At 44.0% G+C, this 14,676-nt stretch overlaps 1 protein-coding gene across 1 annotated transcript in view; it reads right to left on the bottom strand.

Moving 5' to 3' along the window:
• dars1 (aspartyl-tRNA synthetase 1) overlaps positions 1 to 13,409 on the bottom strand; it is a 29,110-nt gene extending 15,701 nt beyond the window's left edge. The window contains exons 1-6 of the mRNA XM_004086925.5: positions 13,222 to 13,409; positions 10,699 to 10,801; positions 5,493 to 5,522; positions 5,165 to 5,222; positions 3,324 to 3,416; positions 1,940 to 2,042 (exon numbers count right to left, since the gene is read on the bottom strand). Of these exons, the coding sequence (XP_004086973.1) occupies positions 1,940 to 2,042; positions 3,324 to 3,416; positions 5,165 to 5,222; positions 5,493 to 5,522; positions 10,699 to 10,801; positions 13,222 to 13,244 (410 nt within the window). The 5' untranslated portion in view covers positions 13,245 to 13,409. The remainder of the gene's footprint in view (positions 1 to 1,939; positions 2,043 to 3,323; positions 3,417 to 5,164; positions 5,223 to 5,492; positions 5,523 to 10,698; positions 10,802 to 13,221) is intronic.
• Positions 13,410 to 14,676: the final 1,267 nt, after the last annotated feature.

Raw genomic sequence — 14,676 nt, 5'->3', positions numbered from 1 at the left:
TCACCCCGTTTGAGTTTTCCTTGTGAAGATTGGACAAACGACCAACCAACGGGGGCTTGGTAAAACCTGAAGCACCCGTTCTATGTGCCTATCAGTCTGACATCACTGGAACCGGAATCTCGGGCCGTTCTTCCCGACAATGCTGCTTCGGTTCGCTGACGTCTGCAGTCGTCGGTTCAGCTCTGAATAACTATGAACCCTGTTACATCAGTCTAATCAGGAGCTTTTACAACTTGACTAAACCGTGTCGTCCAGCCAATTTTGTCATCCGATGTTGATTTGCTGCCATGTTGGAGACACCAGAATCAGTTTAAAACTGAGCACAGCTGTCACTTTGGTCCAGTTTTTCCACCTGAATGCAGCTTTGGAGTCTAAAGAGAAACACAGGATTGCTGTTTAAATAAAGAGCCAATCCTTTTCCACCTTCACCTTGAGGTTAAACCATCTATTTCTGGGAAGATTGAAAGTTTCCTTGAGTTAAAGAAAATGTGAATAATCTTTGTCGCTGCAAAATATTGGCCTCCAAATTCTTCAGAAAATGACCTTCTGATAAATACTTTGGATATTTTTGCTTGTATCAGAACTCTTTCAGCTAAAACAACATTGAATCATAAAACTGAGCTGAAGGATGCTGCTTTTCTCTGTGGGCTAAAGGTTCTGAGCTAAAGTCCGTCTCAAGACGACCCCGCAGATAAAGTGCAGATGGACTAAATGCCCTCCAAGAACGGAGGCAGCCGTCCAGAGCTCTCCTTTACTTCAGCCGGCAGCTAAAAGCCCATTCTGGCATCTTCCCTCATGAGGTGAAGTGTAACTGTCACGACCATGAAAGAACCACGTTTGTGCCTCATTTATGGTTCCTCCAGTGAAAGTTGAAGTCTTCCACAGAAAATGGAGAATTTTCCTTTTTATTCACGTTTTTCCCTTTTCTACTACAAGGTTTATGCCTTTGTTTCCAAAGAGCGTGACGTTCTTGTGGAGCAAAGCTTCTTCAGCTTTTATTTTACTTTAATTATGAATGTTTAAAACATTCAGGGAAAAATGAACCGCTGTTTGGTCTAAAATAAAAACTGGAGCCAATATCCAAAGATAAACTGAACACGTCCTTCAAAAAGCCAGAAGGACTAACATTTGAGATGCCTTCAGGAGATCACAGGAAGATTTTCTCAGAGACATACCGTCTAAATAAAACATTTTCATAACTAAGTCAACTTACAGGTCATGAGGTGTGAAAGCTGACAAACACGCGAAACGCAGATGTGTTTTGGGGAAATACAACTGCAAATCTTTTTCAGGAGATTGATTGACTGTCGTTTCATAGAAGGAAACAGAAAGAGGGTTTTTGAGCAGAGCTGATGCTGCCGTCAGCTTCCAGCTCCAATAAAGACGTCTTTGACGTTCAGCAGCCACTGCATTGCCAAACGTGAGCATCAACTGCCTCTTTTTGTGCGGTCGATTGCAGCGGCGGGTGTCACCCTTTTTACTAATTAAGCAACATTTTTTGGAGAAGCTGCATAATAATTAAGGTCTTCCACGTTTAATTCGTTAAACACTGGGTGTATGCCTGTTTAGAAACCAAAGATATTTCAGTCCAATGCAGTTGCATCATGCAGTTACTCCATATGTCTGGACGTCAGCAGACCCTTGAATGGCGTCGGCGGTAAAAAGCTGCGTTTGAGCTCCTCACATGACTAACGACGCTCGCCACTGGAGTGGCTTGAGGAAGCGCTGGGTTAACACCCGTCGCCTCCGTCAAGAGGCAGCCTGCGCTGTCAGGTGAAAAATGATTGATTTGCAACCCCTCCCCATCACTCTCCCCCTCCCCCCTTCTTCCAAATGCGGATCAGTGGGCGATTAGGGCCCGGCGTTTTCCCACCATTGTTTTTTTTGCTTTGTTTTCTTTTTGCCATGTGTGACAGGAAAAACGGCAGCGGCGACTCACTTTGCAGCGAACTTGACCATCTGCTTGCTGGCACGGTCTCCCACGGCGACCAGCGCCTGCACGTTGAACTGCTGCTGACGCAGGACCAAGAAGCACTGCTTCCCTGAAAGCAACAATAGAGCAAAGATGAAGCAGGGGGGGGGGCACGTTTGAAGCTGAGATCCCATGACGGGGGGGGGCTGTGTGTGACCAACAGGGCATCCCACAGCTGCAGGGGGGGTGACGTTTGTGAAGGAGCTTTGTCTTTAAAGAGCTCTGTGTGGAGAAAGTGTGATTGCTACCTTTTTATCACACAAACACACACCTGGGAGGACGGCAAACATGTTTTGTCAGCAGAAGGAGGCAGTGGGACCACCCAGATTGGTTTGCCGTTTGCGAGGAGGCAGGCAGGCGGGGAGGGGGGGATAATAGCCCTGCCAAACTCCCACCGACAGATACACCTCATCCCACAACCAATCAGGATGTTGTTCTGCTCACATGAACTTCCTACGGCGAGCAGCGAGAATGAAAACACGAGTGGAAAGGAAGTGACTCTTGACTCTGGAAGTTATCTTGAGAGGAAACAACAAGAGGGCCGTCGTCTTTATACGCCGTTGTTTTTGGAGGAGGTGGAATCAGCGGGCAGAGCTCTGACGGTTCCTTCTATTCAAATAGGAGAGTGTTGTGAAGCTGGAACACAAACAGGCTGGCAGCAAAAGAAGCGCCAGGTTGTGAAATCAAAGAAAGACACAAAAAAAGAGGGCAGGTAGAGCAGATTTACTACTTTAAACTCTCTAACCTAAAGATTTGAGCACATCAGGACTTAAATGGCAGCAATCAAACTTTCAGACGCCACATGAATATTTGACTTTAGCAAAGTACATGAACGAATTAAAAAAAGGACAAAATAAGAGTCAAAGAACCAGGAAGGTATTCTAATTTAACCAGAAATATCAAAACTCCTTAAACACTCATTCCGATCATCTTTTCAAAGCGTTCCCAGTGGACTTTTAGTTATGATTTTGCTGTTTTGAGTTCAAATCAGAAAACCTGTCATTTTCTAGGACATAGTTTCTACAGAGCGGCAGGAGTTCATAGGACGTTTGCCTACATCTAAAAATGATGCATTTCTGCTCCAGATTCACAAAAACTTCTGTAAAGAAATAGTTAAAAATACCATTTTAAGCGTAATTTTCTTAATATATGACCTCCATTATGAGAAAAATTCCTGTTAAAAACAGCAAAAAGTGGATCTTTAATGGGTTTGGGGGGTTCATTTAGTTTCACTTTTTTTAGGAGATCTAACCGCTGTAGTTTCCTGCAGATCACTGTATGCTGTTTATGTTAAAAAAAAAGAAACTGAACAGAAGAACAGAATGTGTGTGTGTTTGGGGGGGGTCCTCACCTTTGGCTCGGCTGGTGTGGACTCGAGCTCGGAGCCAAATCAGCTGGTCGGCCTTCTCAGGAGTGAGGTCTTGGACTCGCACCAGCTTCCTGTCTGGCTCAGAAGCAAACATGAACATTTCATTTCTCCTGCTCACATCCCAGCGCACCGTCACCAGGTGAGCGTGCGAGCGTGCGTGTGCACGTCCACAATAAAACACTCAAATTACAGGCATGTCTGATAACGAAGACGCAGCGGTGGGGCCCTCTGAGGGCTTCCTGACAAACAGGCTCTGGTTTCAGCCGCATCACTCCAAGGCACGGCCCCCTCCAGAAGAGGCAGCCACCGAGGCGGCATCGGGGAAAACCGAGCCGCCCCCCCGTTAACCCACATGAAAGCCCTCCCCGCGCGGCCCGGTCCCTGCGGCGGAGCGCGGGGGGAGGGAGGGAGGGAGGCCCTGCTTTGTCTGCGGCGACTGGACATGAAACAGCTGATGGACGACGGCTTCGACCCAAAAGTTCTTGTCCTTGACGGCGCTTTTCGAGTTTCGGTGCAGCTTCTATCCCTGCAGAGACGTTGCATGGCAGCGTACTCTTAAGGAAATGAACTAAACAAATAAAAGCAAGAAAAACTCACGTTTGGTAAATATTTTCTCAGTAAAAATGCTTTGTGGAAATGAATCTTACATCATAAAAGCCTGTTCACTTCCCCGATGAATGGGTTATTCTTGTAGGAAGTACACATGGTGGGATGAGTGAGCTGTGCTGCTTAGAAAGTGGCAAACTGGCTGTTCACTATTCAGTTTAATGTATGATTAAAATATACACAATAGAAACAAACAATAAATGAGTTATTCTCACCATAAAGTTTGAAAAATACCAAAAGCTTTTGAAAGTGTTTTCGTGGAAGCCGCCATTTTGAAACGAGCAGGAAAAGCGGTTCTACTGCCCCTAGTGGAACGATGAGGCACCACAGGAGAGAAAACATGGACCGAGTTCTATACAATGAGTTGTTCAAGGGTCTAAATCCTGCTTTTCTTAAGCCTTTCAGAGTAAACTATATCCACATACATGATCATAATTTACAGATAATTTCACTACCCAGTAGTATGACGACTCGATCTCTGAGGCTCCGCCTTTCACTCCTTGCGGGTGCCGCCAATTTCATGACATCATGACATTCTGAATAGCGTTTCTTTTTTAACCATCCAATCGTCTAACCCAAAAAAATGATGGCACAATGAACATTGTGGAGTTAGAGGAATTTCCGACTCCATTGAATGTTGCCAACAAAGAACTGATCTACCAAAAACCACATCACTCTTCTTTTTTTCCCCATTTAAAACTTTAACTTCATTTACAAGTAACTTGTTGTTCGTCGCAAATGCCTTTTAGCTGAAACAACAGCAGAGAGCGACTCACAACACATGGAGTGAAGCGTCAAACATTTCACGCTGTGCAGCATCATAAGTCAAAGGAAATTATTCCCACTTCAATTAAGGCATCCCTGTTCTGGAATATTGGAGATTAATAAACAGAAAGCCTCTTTTTAAAGACCGTATGACAGACGGAAAGTTATGTAAGAAGCTACTGCTTGTAGATAGGATCGATCTTTTTTGTTATGTTAATGTGTTTTTCACACTCTGGGCGTCAAAATAACTTCGTTCCACTGAGGCGCAACGTCTCTCTTCATGGACTGGACTGCCATTGATCCAAAGTGATGCAGTGAAGCACGAACGTTTAAAACGTTCAAACGTTGACGCAAAGTTCGACTGTCATTCGCTTCTGAACCTCTCCAAATGTCCCCTTCTACTGTTTTTTTCCAACAATAAGTGAGTGTTTGGGTTGGTCGCTGGTACTAACCCAGTTTTTGTTGCGACTGGACCAAAGCTGACACACCATATCGGTCCTTGGCGAAGTCCTTAAGGAATAAAAGCAAAGAGAAAAGTGTCCATAAGCAAGTTCTGCCTCTGTGATTTCACTTGTTTCTGACGTCTGTCTGTCTGCTTCATCGGAGATAACAGACAGACAGATAATGGGTCTTATCGTCTTCTTGGCTAAAAGCTGTGAGAACCGCAGGAATGCCTGCAGGTATTTGCACACAAACGGCTGGAACGGCGTGCACCGGAGGAATCAAGGGTAAGGAGCTGGTGTTGGAGGACGACTGCTGGTATCTGTGGGTGGTACTTACATCTTCCTCGGTGCTTTGTTGCTCTGCAGCCTGCAACACAAGAAGGCGACAGGGAAGTTAAGGTCTGCTGCCATCAGACATTCCTCCTGTTATTTCCTGCATATTTGGTGAAAAACACAAGATGCTCCAAAACTTTGACGTCAAATGGGGGGAACTTTTCACAACAACAGCCTTGTAATTTGTGTTTTTCATCCTGCGCCATTGGAGGATTTGAATAAAATCACAAAATCATAGCCCCGACTAAAAGCCTCAAAACACTGCAAAGCCCTTTCCCAGAATTTTTTGTACCCATCACATCAATGAGGAATGGCAGAAGGGGATATTACTAGGTAATAGAAGCGTGTAAGTGGACAGATATTCTTTATTTCTGCACAGACTTAAAGGTGAATGACTTCCATAGTGGGATGAGATCGAGCCCCACCAATGCTACACTTCCATTTTCTATGCAAATTAATATTGGTGCAGGGAAGTGGCTGGTGGCAGTGAAGTGAATTGGAATCGGCCATCCTTGATATGATAATCCCATCACATGATGGATGATACTGCAGCCTGTGATCAACCAAATCCTGGGAGTCTATAGCTAGGAAACGATAGAGCCGCATCCATGCCTCAGAGGTGATGTGAGTTTGCAGAAAAGACTTCAGAGCTGAAAGTGACACAAACCAACAGGCAAACAATGCTCTCGCCTCCCAGGTGCCGCCTCGGGAAGACACACGGCGGCGTGTGACAGCAGCAACAGCTGCATCCTCCGTGAAACCAGGTGGAGCGGGTAACCTCAGCTGGAGAAGCTTCACCTCTCAAAGAGTCATGACAGCGGGGCACACGTTGTCCAACTCCATCAATTAATTGATTTAGACATCTTTATCTTCTCTCTGGGAATTCTGATCGAGGAATTTCATTCTATTCTAGTACCAAACTTTCTGCACCACAAGGTGCACCGTATTATGAGGCGCATGCTTGTACATCAGGTCTAAAAGATACAGTTATGGAAGCAAAACAGTGAGTTTAGATGAACTTCCATTTCCCTATTTAACATCCATCCATCCATCCATCCATCAGTCCATCTTCTTCCTCTCATCTGGGACCGGGCAGCAGCCTAAGCAAAGATGCCCAGACTTACTTCTCCCCCCGCACTTCCTCCTGTTCCTCTGGGGCAGGGGTCGGGAACCTTTTTGGCCAAGAGAGCCATAAACGTCACATATTTTTAAATTTACTTTCCAAAGAGCCATACATTATTGTAGTGTCCCTTTCCCACACTGAGGCACGGAGACTTAACCTCTTTCAGGGTTCTTTATTCTGGTTACTGTAGACCGCAACAAACGCCGTACAATTATTTCAGCAACTCCTCAATCTCTCCCGCCGAGACGAGAGCACTTCTCCCAACTTTATGCTTCCCTGCTCCAGCCCTCCCATTTCCCTTATTCGGCCCATAGCTGAACCCTATTGGTCCAAACTCCCCAACGACAGGCTGAGTGACGGACCTGAGGGCCAATCAGATCTCTGCATGATGAATGCAAATGAACTCCGGAACTTTTAACGCGACCGAACAGCCACCCAGTTAAGCTCAGTCCGCTACAATATGTTTAAAACTAAAAATACCAGTGAATGTCTGCATTTGATGTAATTTCAACACTTTTAAAGTACAATAAGTCTGTGGATTCTTTTTCAATAACATTGTTAAGGCCCGTTCACACCGGGACGAATTTCGCCAGCGATTTTCGCCGACGTTTAACGCCTCGTGACTAAACAAAGGGCACCAATGAGAGTGTGCACACCGACGCGAAAAAACGGCACGCGTCAAAGCGTCAAAAAAAACGCCTCGGGTTCGTTTTTTTTTTTGACGCCTTGCGTCGAAATCTATTCGACCAATGAGAATGGCGCTTTTGCACACGTGTCTGGAACTTCTGAAGTTACAGTAAAACACAACTTGGGGGCGCTCAAACACAAAACTGCCTTGCTGAGCACACATACCAGCGAAGAAGATAGACGCCTAGTAGCGTCTACACTGCCGCGAAGAAATAAGGACGGACATTCTAAAATATCCCCGAACCAAGCACCAGTTGGAGCTACTGGTGCTTGAAATATTCATGTTTTCTTTGTATGATTCTGACAAGCGCGTAAATACTTGCTCTCTTCTTATGAGTGAAAAGCGACTTTAAGAAGCGTAAAGTTGCGCAGCGTCACCTTGTGTACAGGAGTATTTCTGTTTACATTAAGCGCCATCTAATGTCAGGGAATGAAATTGCATGTTCGCTCGGCTCATCGTCAGCGAAAATCACCTGGGTGTGAACACAAAAAACGTGGCGAAAAACGCTGGCGAATAACGCCTGGCGAATATTCGTCCCGGTGTGTACGGGCCTTTATGCTGTTGCTAATAAATGATGAGTATTTCTTAGCATTAATGTGACTCTGGTGCTGGGTGGTGGTTTTGCTGATGGTCTAGTCCGGTTGATACGTGGTGAGTTTAAGCTTCATGCAGGCGTTGAGACTTCCATCCGTTAACCGTGATCGTAGGTTGGTCTGAATGTTCTTTAGATGTAAGAAAGATTGCTCACATGCAGACGTGGAGACAAACACACACTCACGCTGCAGCGAGTGACGGGTTGTGTGTTTTAAGTTATGACAATGTGCCCACTACCCCCCCCCCCCTCTTCCTCACATCCCGTCCCTGCAACTGCGCCGCTCTTTCTCAGAGTACTTTTGTATTACAGATGAGGCGTTTTAAGACAGTAAGCAGCGACTATCATTTGTCATGCTCTGTTAAACCGTGCAATGGGGGAAGTATGGCATTTCCAAAGCGCTGATGGCTCCGTACGAAGCGCGTTTCACGGGAAATAACAGCTTCCTAAATGAGCTCGTATTTATCGGGCGAGAACCGCAAACAAGCTGGTAGCAGGAGGAGACACGTGGGGCGGCTTCAATAAACACTCCGGTTGTCCAGAGTGGTCTTCTACCGGGGACTTGACGTCCCGCGGGGCAGACAGCGACTTTGTGATGACAGAGTTTGCCCTCAGTGAATTTAAACACACGTCTGCAGTGACGTATGTATCAGAGGATGTCCGATTGGCCATTCTGCATGTCAATCAAGTCCCGTAATTCTCGGTGAGGATTTTGATTGGCTGGTGGATTTTTTAGAAGTATTTTTTTTTATTTATCTTTCCTGGCCTGCGATCTACCCTCATGTCCTTGAAGATTGACCGGTCGATCGCGATCGACATAATGAGCACCCCTGGACTGGTCTAATGAAAAAAAGATTTTATAATTAAAAAATTGTCTGCGAGCCACATGTGACCATCAAAAGAGCCATAGGTTCCAGACCCCTGTTCTGGGGGGACCCCGAGACGTTCCCAGGCTAGCAGAGAGACAGTCTCTCCATCGGTCCTGGGTCTTCCCCAGGGCCTCCGCACAGTGGGACATGCCCGACACGCCTCCCCAGGGAGATGTCTGAGCCACCTCAACCACTAGATGTCTGAGCCACCTCAACTGGCTCCCTTCAATGTGGAGAAGCAGCAGTTCTACTCCGAGCTCTCACCGACTGGCCGCGTAGAAATAAGTGGATGAACATTTTTTCTCTATGGGTTCACTAAGCCGTCTACGACCTTGATATTTCCAGGGGGTCATCTGTGTGACTGAACAAGTTTGACCGTTTTCGCCCGCAGACAGCCCATATCCACCCAAAAAAAGGGCTATTGTGATTACGGCTCTATGAAGGGAAAAATGGCATTTGATGTTAAAGGAAATGTTTATGTTAAGGCACTAATCTCACAAAGAAATTCCAGACATTTAGATGACGATGCAGAGTTTCTTCACAATGATCAGAGGTTTCCCTCCTTTACTTAAGTGGAACTTTGGGACTGTGTTGTGAGGAAATGAGTCTATAGCTTGCTGAGAAACAAGAGCAACAGCTCTAGTTGTTGACCGAGCCCATTGTTGTCATGGTGACGACTCGTTTCCATCCTCATGCCTCATTGACAAACTGAAAGCCGTCAGCGGCTCATTTGCTGTTCATCTGGTCCTCTGAGCCTTCATGAGGCGAATTCATGCTCCGCCACAAATCAGACATTCACCAGGTCGTTTTACAGTTGTCACAGTTCAGCTATCTTAGCTGAACTTTTGTTGCGTGTGATCGGTCAAACATTTGAAGGGGGTGTGGTCAATGTGAAAATCAGATTTCTTTGCGGCGATGCATTACAAACACAAGAGGAGGGCAGAAAGAACTGACCTGACTTATGATTTGACAGACGTCAACGTGAACCTTTTTCCAATCGCATTGACTTTTGCCCGATGCCACGGTTCCAAACCCTACTCCTCAAGTGGCCCTGTCCTGCAAGTTTGACTCGTTTCGTTGATCTAACCCACAGCTCCATGATAGATACAAGGACTCAGGTATTTCAGGGTTGGGAAGTGCCAGCTTACGGTAACAATCTTCTTCCTTCTCTGCTTTAACTGTACTCTTCTCTTCATCAACCCAAACACAGACGTTTTAGGGTGGACCTGAGGTTCTACAACCAACCTTTTCTTGGCCAGAAAGACATTTGTTCTCCCAGTTCAGAACCAATGTCTTCTTTTGGACAAAGTGAGCTGACCTTAAAGTCCACTTGAATTTCAAATAAAAACAAGTTTAAGTGCAATTATATCATTTATATGAGTCCTTTGTCCTTGTCCATCACTAACCAACCTGGGAAATGAACTGACTGGTAACCTTCCACCTGACCTCCTCAGGAAGTCTTGATGTGTCTGAGTACAGAGTCCACCGATGGTTTATCGTTTAAAACTGAACCTGTCTTTAGATCCAAGTCTTGTTACTGACTCTGTCAGCGCCGGCAGACTTGATCTGGTCTGAAGTGGCTTTAAGGAGGATAGCAGTGGGTGGAGGTAGTTACAAACTTTCTATGCCACAGCGTCTTTCCCACAATCCCACCGTGCAGTTCAAAGAGTTTCAATGGGACGGTATGTGACCTGTTTTTCGGAAAGTGTGTGGAATGGCTAACATCTATGCTAGCTGCTCATCCAGGGAGAAAATAGAACTTTGAGGGGACATAAACAGCAAAAAAGACAGGAATACTTAAACAATGGACACTTTGCCTCCCCCCTGCCGCCATACCAACCCCGCTGGGCTCACAATGCCGCCATAACAGCACGTCACAGCTGTTTAAGGGAAGTGAAACATCAAAGCACAGTAGAGAAAAAAAACACCACTACTGACCACTTTGGCCTGTTTCTCAGCCTTCTTTGCAGCTTTCTCCGCTTCCTTCTGCTGTTTCTTCAGAGCTTTCTTTGACTGAGCCTGCTGGTCCTCCTCCGCCGCACTGGAACAGGAAGAAACACACGCCGTAAACAGAAAAGCCACCTTCCGCCCCCAGCCTCTCCTCCATCCCATCAGGAAGTAGTTGACTGCCTGGGAAAACTAATTCCGAACCATCACCACGTCCAGCTTTTAAGTGGTGATAACTGAAATCCCATTGTTCTTTCAACCAAAACAGCTGGAGTCAGAGTGAGTGGATGATGGACAGGTGGCAGCGGGGCCTTACCAAGAACCTGATCAGAAAAGGGTTAATATTTCCACACTGTTGGTAAAGAGTAAAACAAACATTCTGATACTACTTTTGATTTATGTCTTTACTACGTTCCAAATAAACTATTTCTGCGACTCAAGAAAGCACCAAACTGTGGTTTAGTTAGTTATTAAAACTGTCGTTTGTCCAACAGTAATGTACTCGCATTGTGGGTCAAAGAATAAGAGGAAATAAAAGCTGAAGCAGCCATAAATCTGCAGATAAAAGGCCTTCTTTCATAAAGTGTGGACCTTTCACTTCTATAATTATGTAGGGGATTGAATGAGCACGGTTTGGTGGAAAAACATCCACAAACAGCAGGTGTCAGAACCTGAAGGAAGCCCACGGGCACTGCGTCGTTAATCACAGGAAATAACACAACAGCAAAGCTAGATCAAATAAAATCCCCAACATGCGACTTCCAAGGAAGGTCATTAGACTAAAACTGTACTTCCTTCCAATGAGCCAAATAAACCTGGAACAAACGACCACAGCCCACAATGTAGGGAGAAGCAGTGGAGCGTAAAAATACAGCGATAAGGTGCAAAAACAGATCAATGAAGCTCCAGTCTGGATCAGTTTTGTTCCACCAACCAATGAAGCGAGAATATCCGTTTTTCCAATGAGACCAGAGTGAAGAACTGAGGTGCTACCGACTCAAAACGACGGATTAAAGACCTGCTGGGAAGAATCTTACAGAACTAGACTATGTCTGAATTCACTCACTGCACCCCAACAAAGAAAAGACTAGGGCCCTGTATTTTAATGCTATTCGGAACATTGACTGTTTATAAGAACTGGACTGATTGAACCCTCCCCCCTGGCACTCCAAACAGGAAGTACCTGCTGGCTCCAAGAAGCCAAACTCCCATAGACTCAACTGTTACTCTGTTGGTCAGAATAACCATTTCTGCTCTGAAACCTTTTATTTAAAACATCTTCTTAATAATCCTAATTTTTTTTCACGTTATATTTTTCCGTAGTTCAAGTTATTTAACTTATAGACTGACCGATCAGATGCCTCAATAAAAGTAGGTGGAGCCTGTTGGCCCCCACGTCCCACGTTTAAAACATTAGACAGATTTTGTGAAACCTGCTCGCAAAAGTGGTAGGGGCGTGGCTTTCCAACAAGCTCACTCCTAATTGGTGAAAATGGTTGCCATAGAAACTCAGACCAATGACTGCTACTGACGACATCTGGCTCCAACATGGCAACGTCCATACTGCGGGGAAAAAAGGCGACTGAATTGACAACATTTGGTTGGAGCCGAAATTTTTTCTGGGTGACATCATACTTGCTCCCTCCAGTTCTCTAATACAGTCAATCGGACAGATTTTTACTACTTTTTCTTCACTGCAATTACGCCGTCAACCATTTTCCAAAGTGAAAAACTTATAAATATGAACATTTTACAAAGACTATTTATGAATCCACTGTGTTTTATGAGGAAATCTTGGATAATTCATTAAAAAAATTTCATTTCATTCATTATTTTCGAATGAAAAATAATTCAAACGCAATGCATTGTGGTCTATCTTCACCAAATTAGACAGCTTTGATGCATCAGGAATTTTAGATTCAGACACCAACTACATATGGAACTAAGCAGTGAATAGTGAGGGAATTCTGACACAAACTTAGACTGAATCTACGAGGTGCACCTGTTGATGTTCTGTAATATCTCAGCACACGTCACAGTTCCTGATTGATGGATTACCTGGTGGAAAGGTGGAGGCAACTTTCTCAGTTAACATATTTCTAACAACATAAATAAATAAAAGTCGATGTCAAGTTTAAATGTAATGGTTATTAATACAGATTTAGGATTTCTAGAACAAAACAGGACACGCATTTCTAACATAATGATTTTTTTTTGGATTCGGAAAACTAAATAATAAGAGCATAATAGTTTGTAAATATCCAACAAAAGGTTGTTTTATTTCAGCTTTGCAGGTGTTTCATTCACCAGAAACACTCTATGTGTGCTTTTACCCTGGTTCATTCTGTAAAGTTTTATTTTAAACAGTGTAACTGTATCATCTCATGATTGGTCAAACTGACGCAATCAGCACGTATTAGCTAAACCAGCACATGCTAGCCGCGCGAGACTCGTCCTGAAGCCTCGCGGCGGGTTGAGCATTTCCGCTGTCGCCGTTTCTAACTTCATTCTTACCTCTGCGCGCTTTCTTTCGTCATGACGAGCTCTCTTTAGGAGCAAAAAATGCAACGAAATCAGTCCCAACTGACTGCTAGGCTAAACATCAGCTGTTCACAGCGCGCACGCACACCGGAAGAAACAGCTGTGAATTCCGGCGAGAAACAAGGGATCAACTTCCGTTCCGCTCGACTTGTACACAGAATCAGCAAAGTTGTAAACACTTTGAGAATACGTTCTGTGCTTAAAATGAGGACATTACACATAAACTAAATGCATTTGCAAAATAATCATATAAAATAATAACTGTTGTATTTAGACCGAAAATAGTTTTTTTGTTTATCATTCCCAGGAACCTTTCTTTCTTTCTTTCTTTCTTTCTTTCTTTCTTTCTTTCTTTCTTTCTTTCTTTCTTTCTTTCTTTCTTTCTTTCTTTCTTTCTTTCTTTCTTTCTTTCTTTCTTTCTTTCTTTCTTTCTTTCTTTCTTTCTTTCTTCAAAATCTGCCACCAAGCAACTTCTTATGTTGTTTTATTAGTCAAAAATGATATTATAAGCTCATTTAATGTGAAATTCCTCTCATTCAGAAGTCTAATCTTTGCCACTTATTGTGGTCACCCGACAACATATAACTAATTATACAACACACCTAGACGAACAACCAAACGTGTTTTTTTAATGAGCCAAATAATTCAATTACCATTGTCCACAAAACAGGCCCCTCAGAAAAAAGTCAAAACATTTGTCTCTTATAGGCACACTTTCTTTAAATAAGCAACAAAAAAGGAAAAATAATTATCCAATGGTGTAAAAAAGTTATCTTACCAAGAATTCTTACTTTAAGAAAAAAACTTCAGTCACTAAGATGTTGAGATTACGATTATTTTGGAATTGAAAAACTTTCTTGACAGGAGTATTGCTCTGTCAAGACAGAGAATAAGACACATTTTCTTGAAACAAACTTTTTCATTTTTATTTCTTTAGATTCAGTTTTTGCAGTGTGTGGGGCTACTTTTCCACACTGGAAACAACTTCCACACTTTTGCTTGAGTGTACAGAGTGCATCCATGTAACAGTGACCTTTGCAGGAATGCACAGCAAGTGCTGGTAGTTTGAGTACAGTGTGTGTTTGTGTGTTGGGGAGGTAATCAAAGCTTTTCTCAGGATGTTGGTTCCTGATGCATGAAACGGCCCCCCTGCTGCTCAGTTGCCCCAAAACACAGAAGTCAGAGCAGGTTTTGTTGTTTCTGTTGTTTTGTTTTGCAACAGTCCTTAGAGGTAATTTACACTGCCTGATGCTGCTTCCCTTATTTATAAAACATTCAACATGTAGGGCAGGAGTGGGGACCATTTTCTGGTCTTTTGGTTGATTTTACTTCAGAAAATGAAACGTTGAGCTCCTTAATGACGCACCAAGCACTTATGCACTGGCTATAGTGTTTTTTTTGAAAAAGCTGTTTTCTGTGCATTTGCTC

Source organism: Oryzias latipes, chromosome 21 (assembly GCF_053564925.1).
Source record: "Oryzias latipes strain Hd-rR chromosome 21, Olatipes_Hd-rR_3.1".
Taxonomy (NCBI): Eukaryota; Metazoa; Chordata; class Actinopteri; order Beloniformes; family Adrianichthyidae; genus Oryzias; species Oryzias latipes.
The sequence above is the reverse complement of the archived record's forward strand: the minus strand, read 5'-3'. Positions and strand labels throughout refer to the sequence as shown.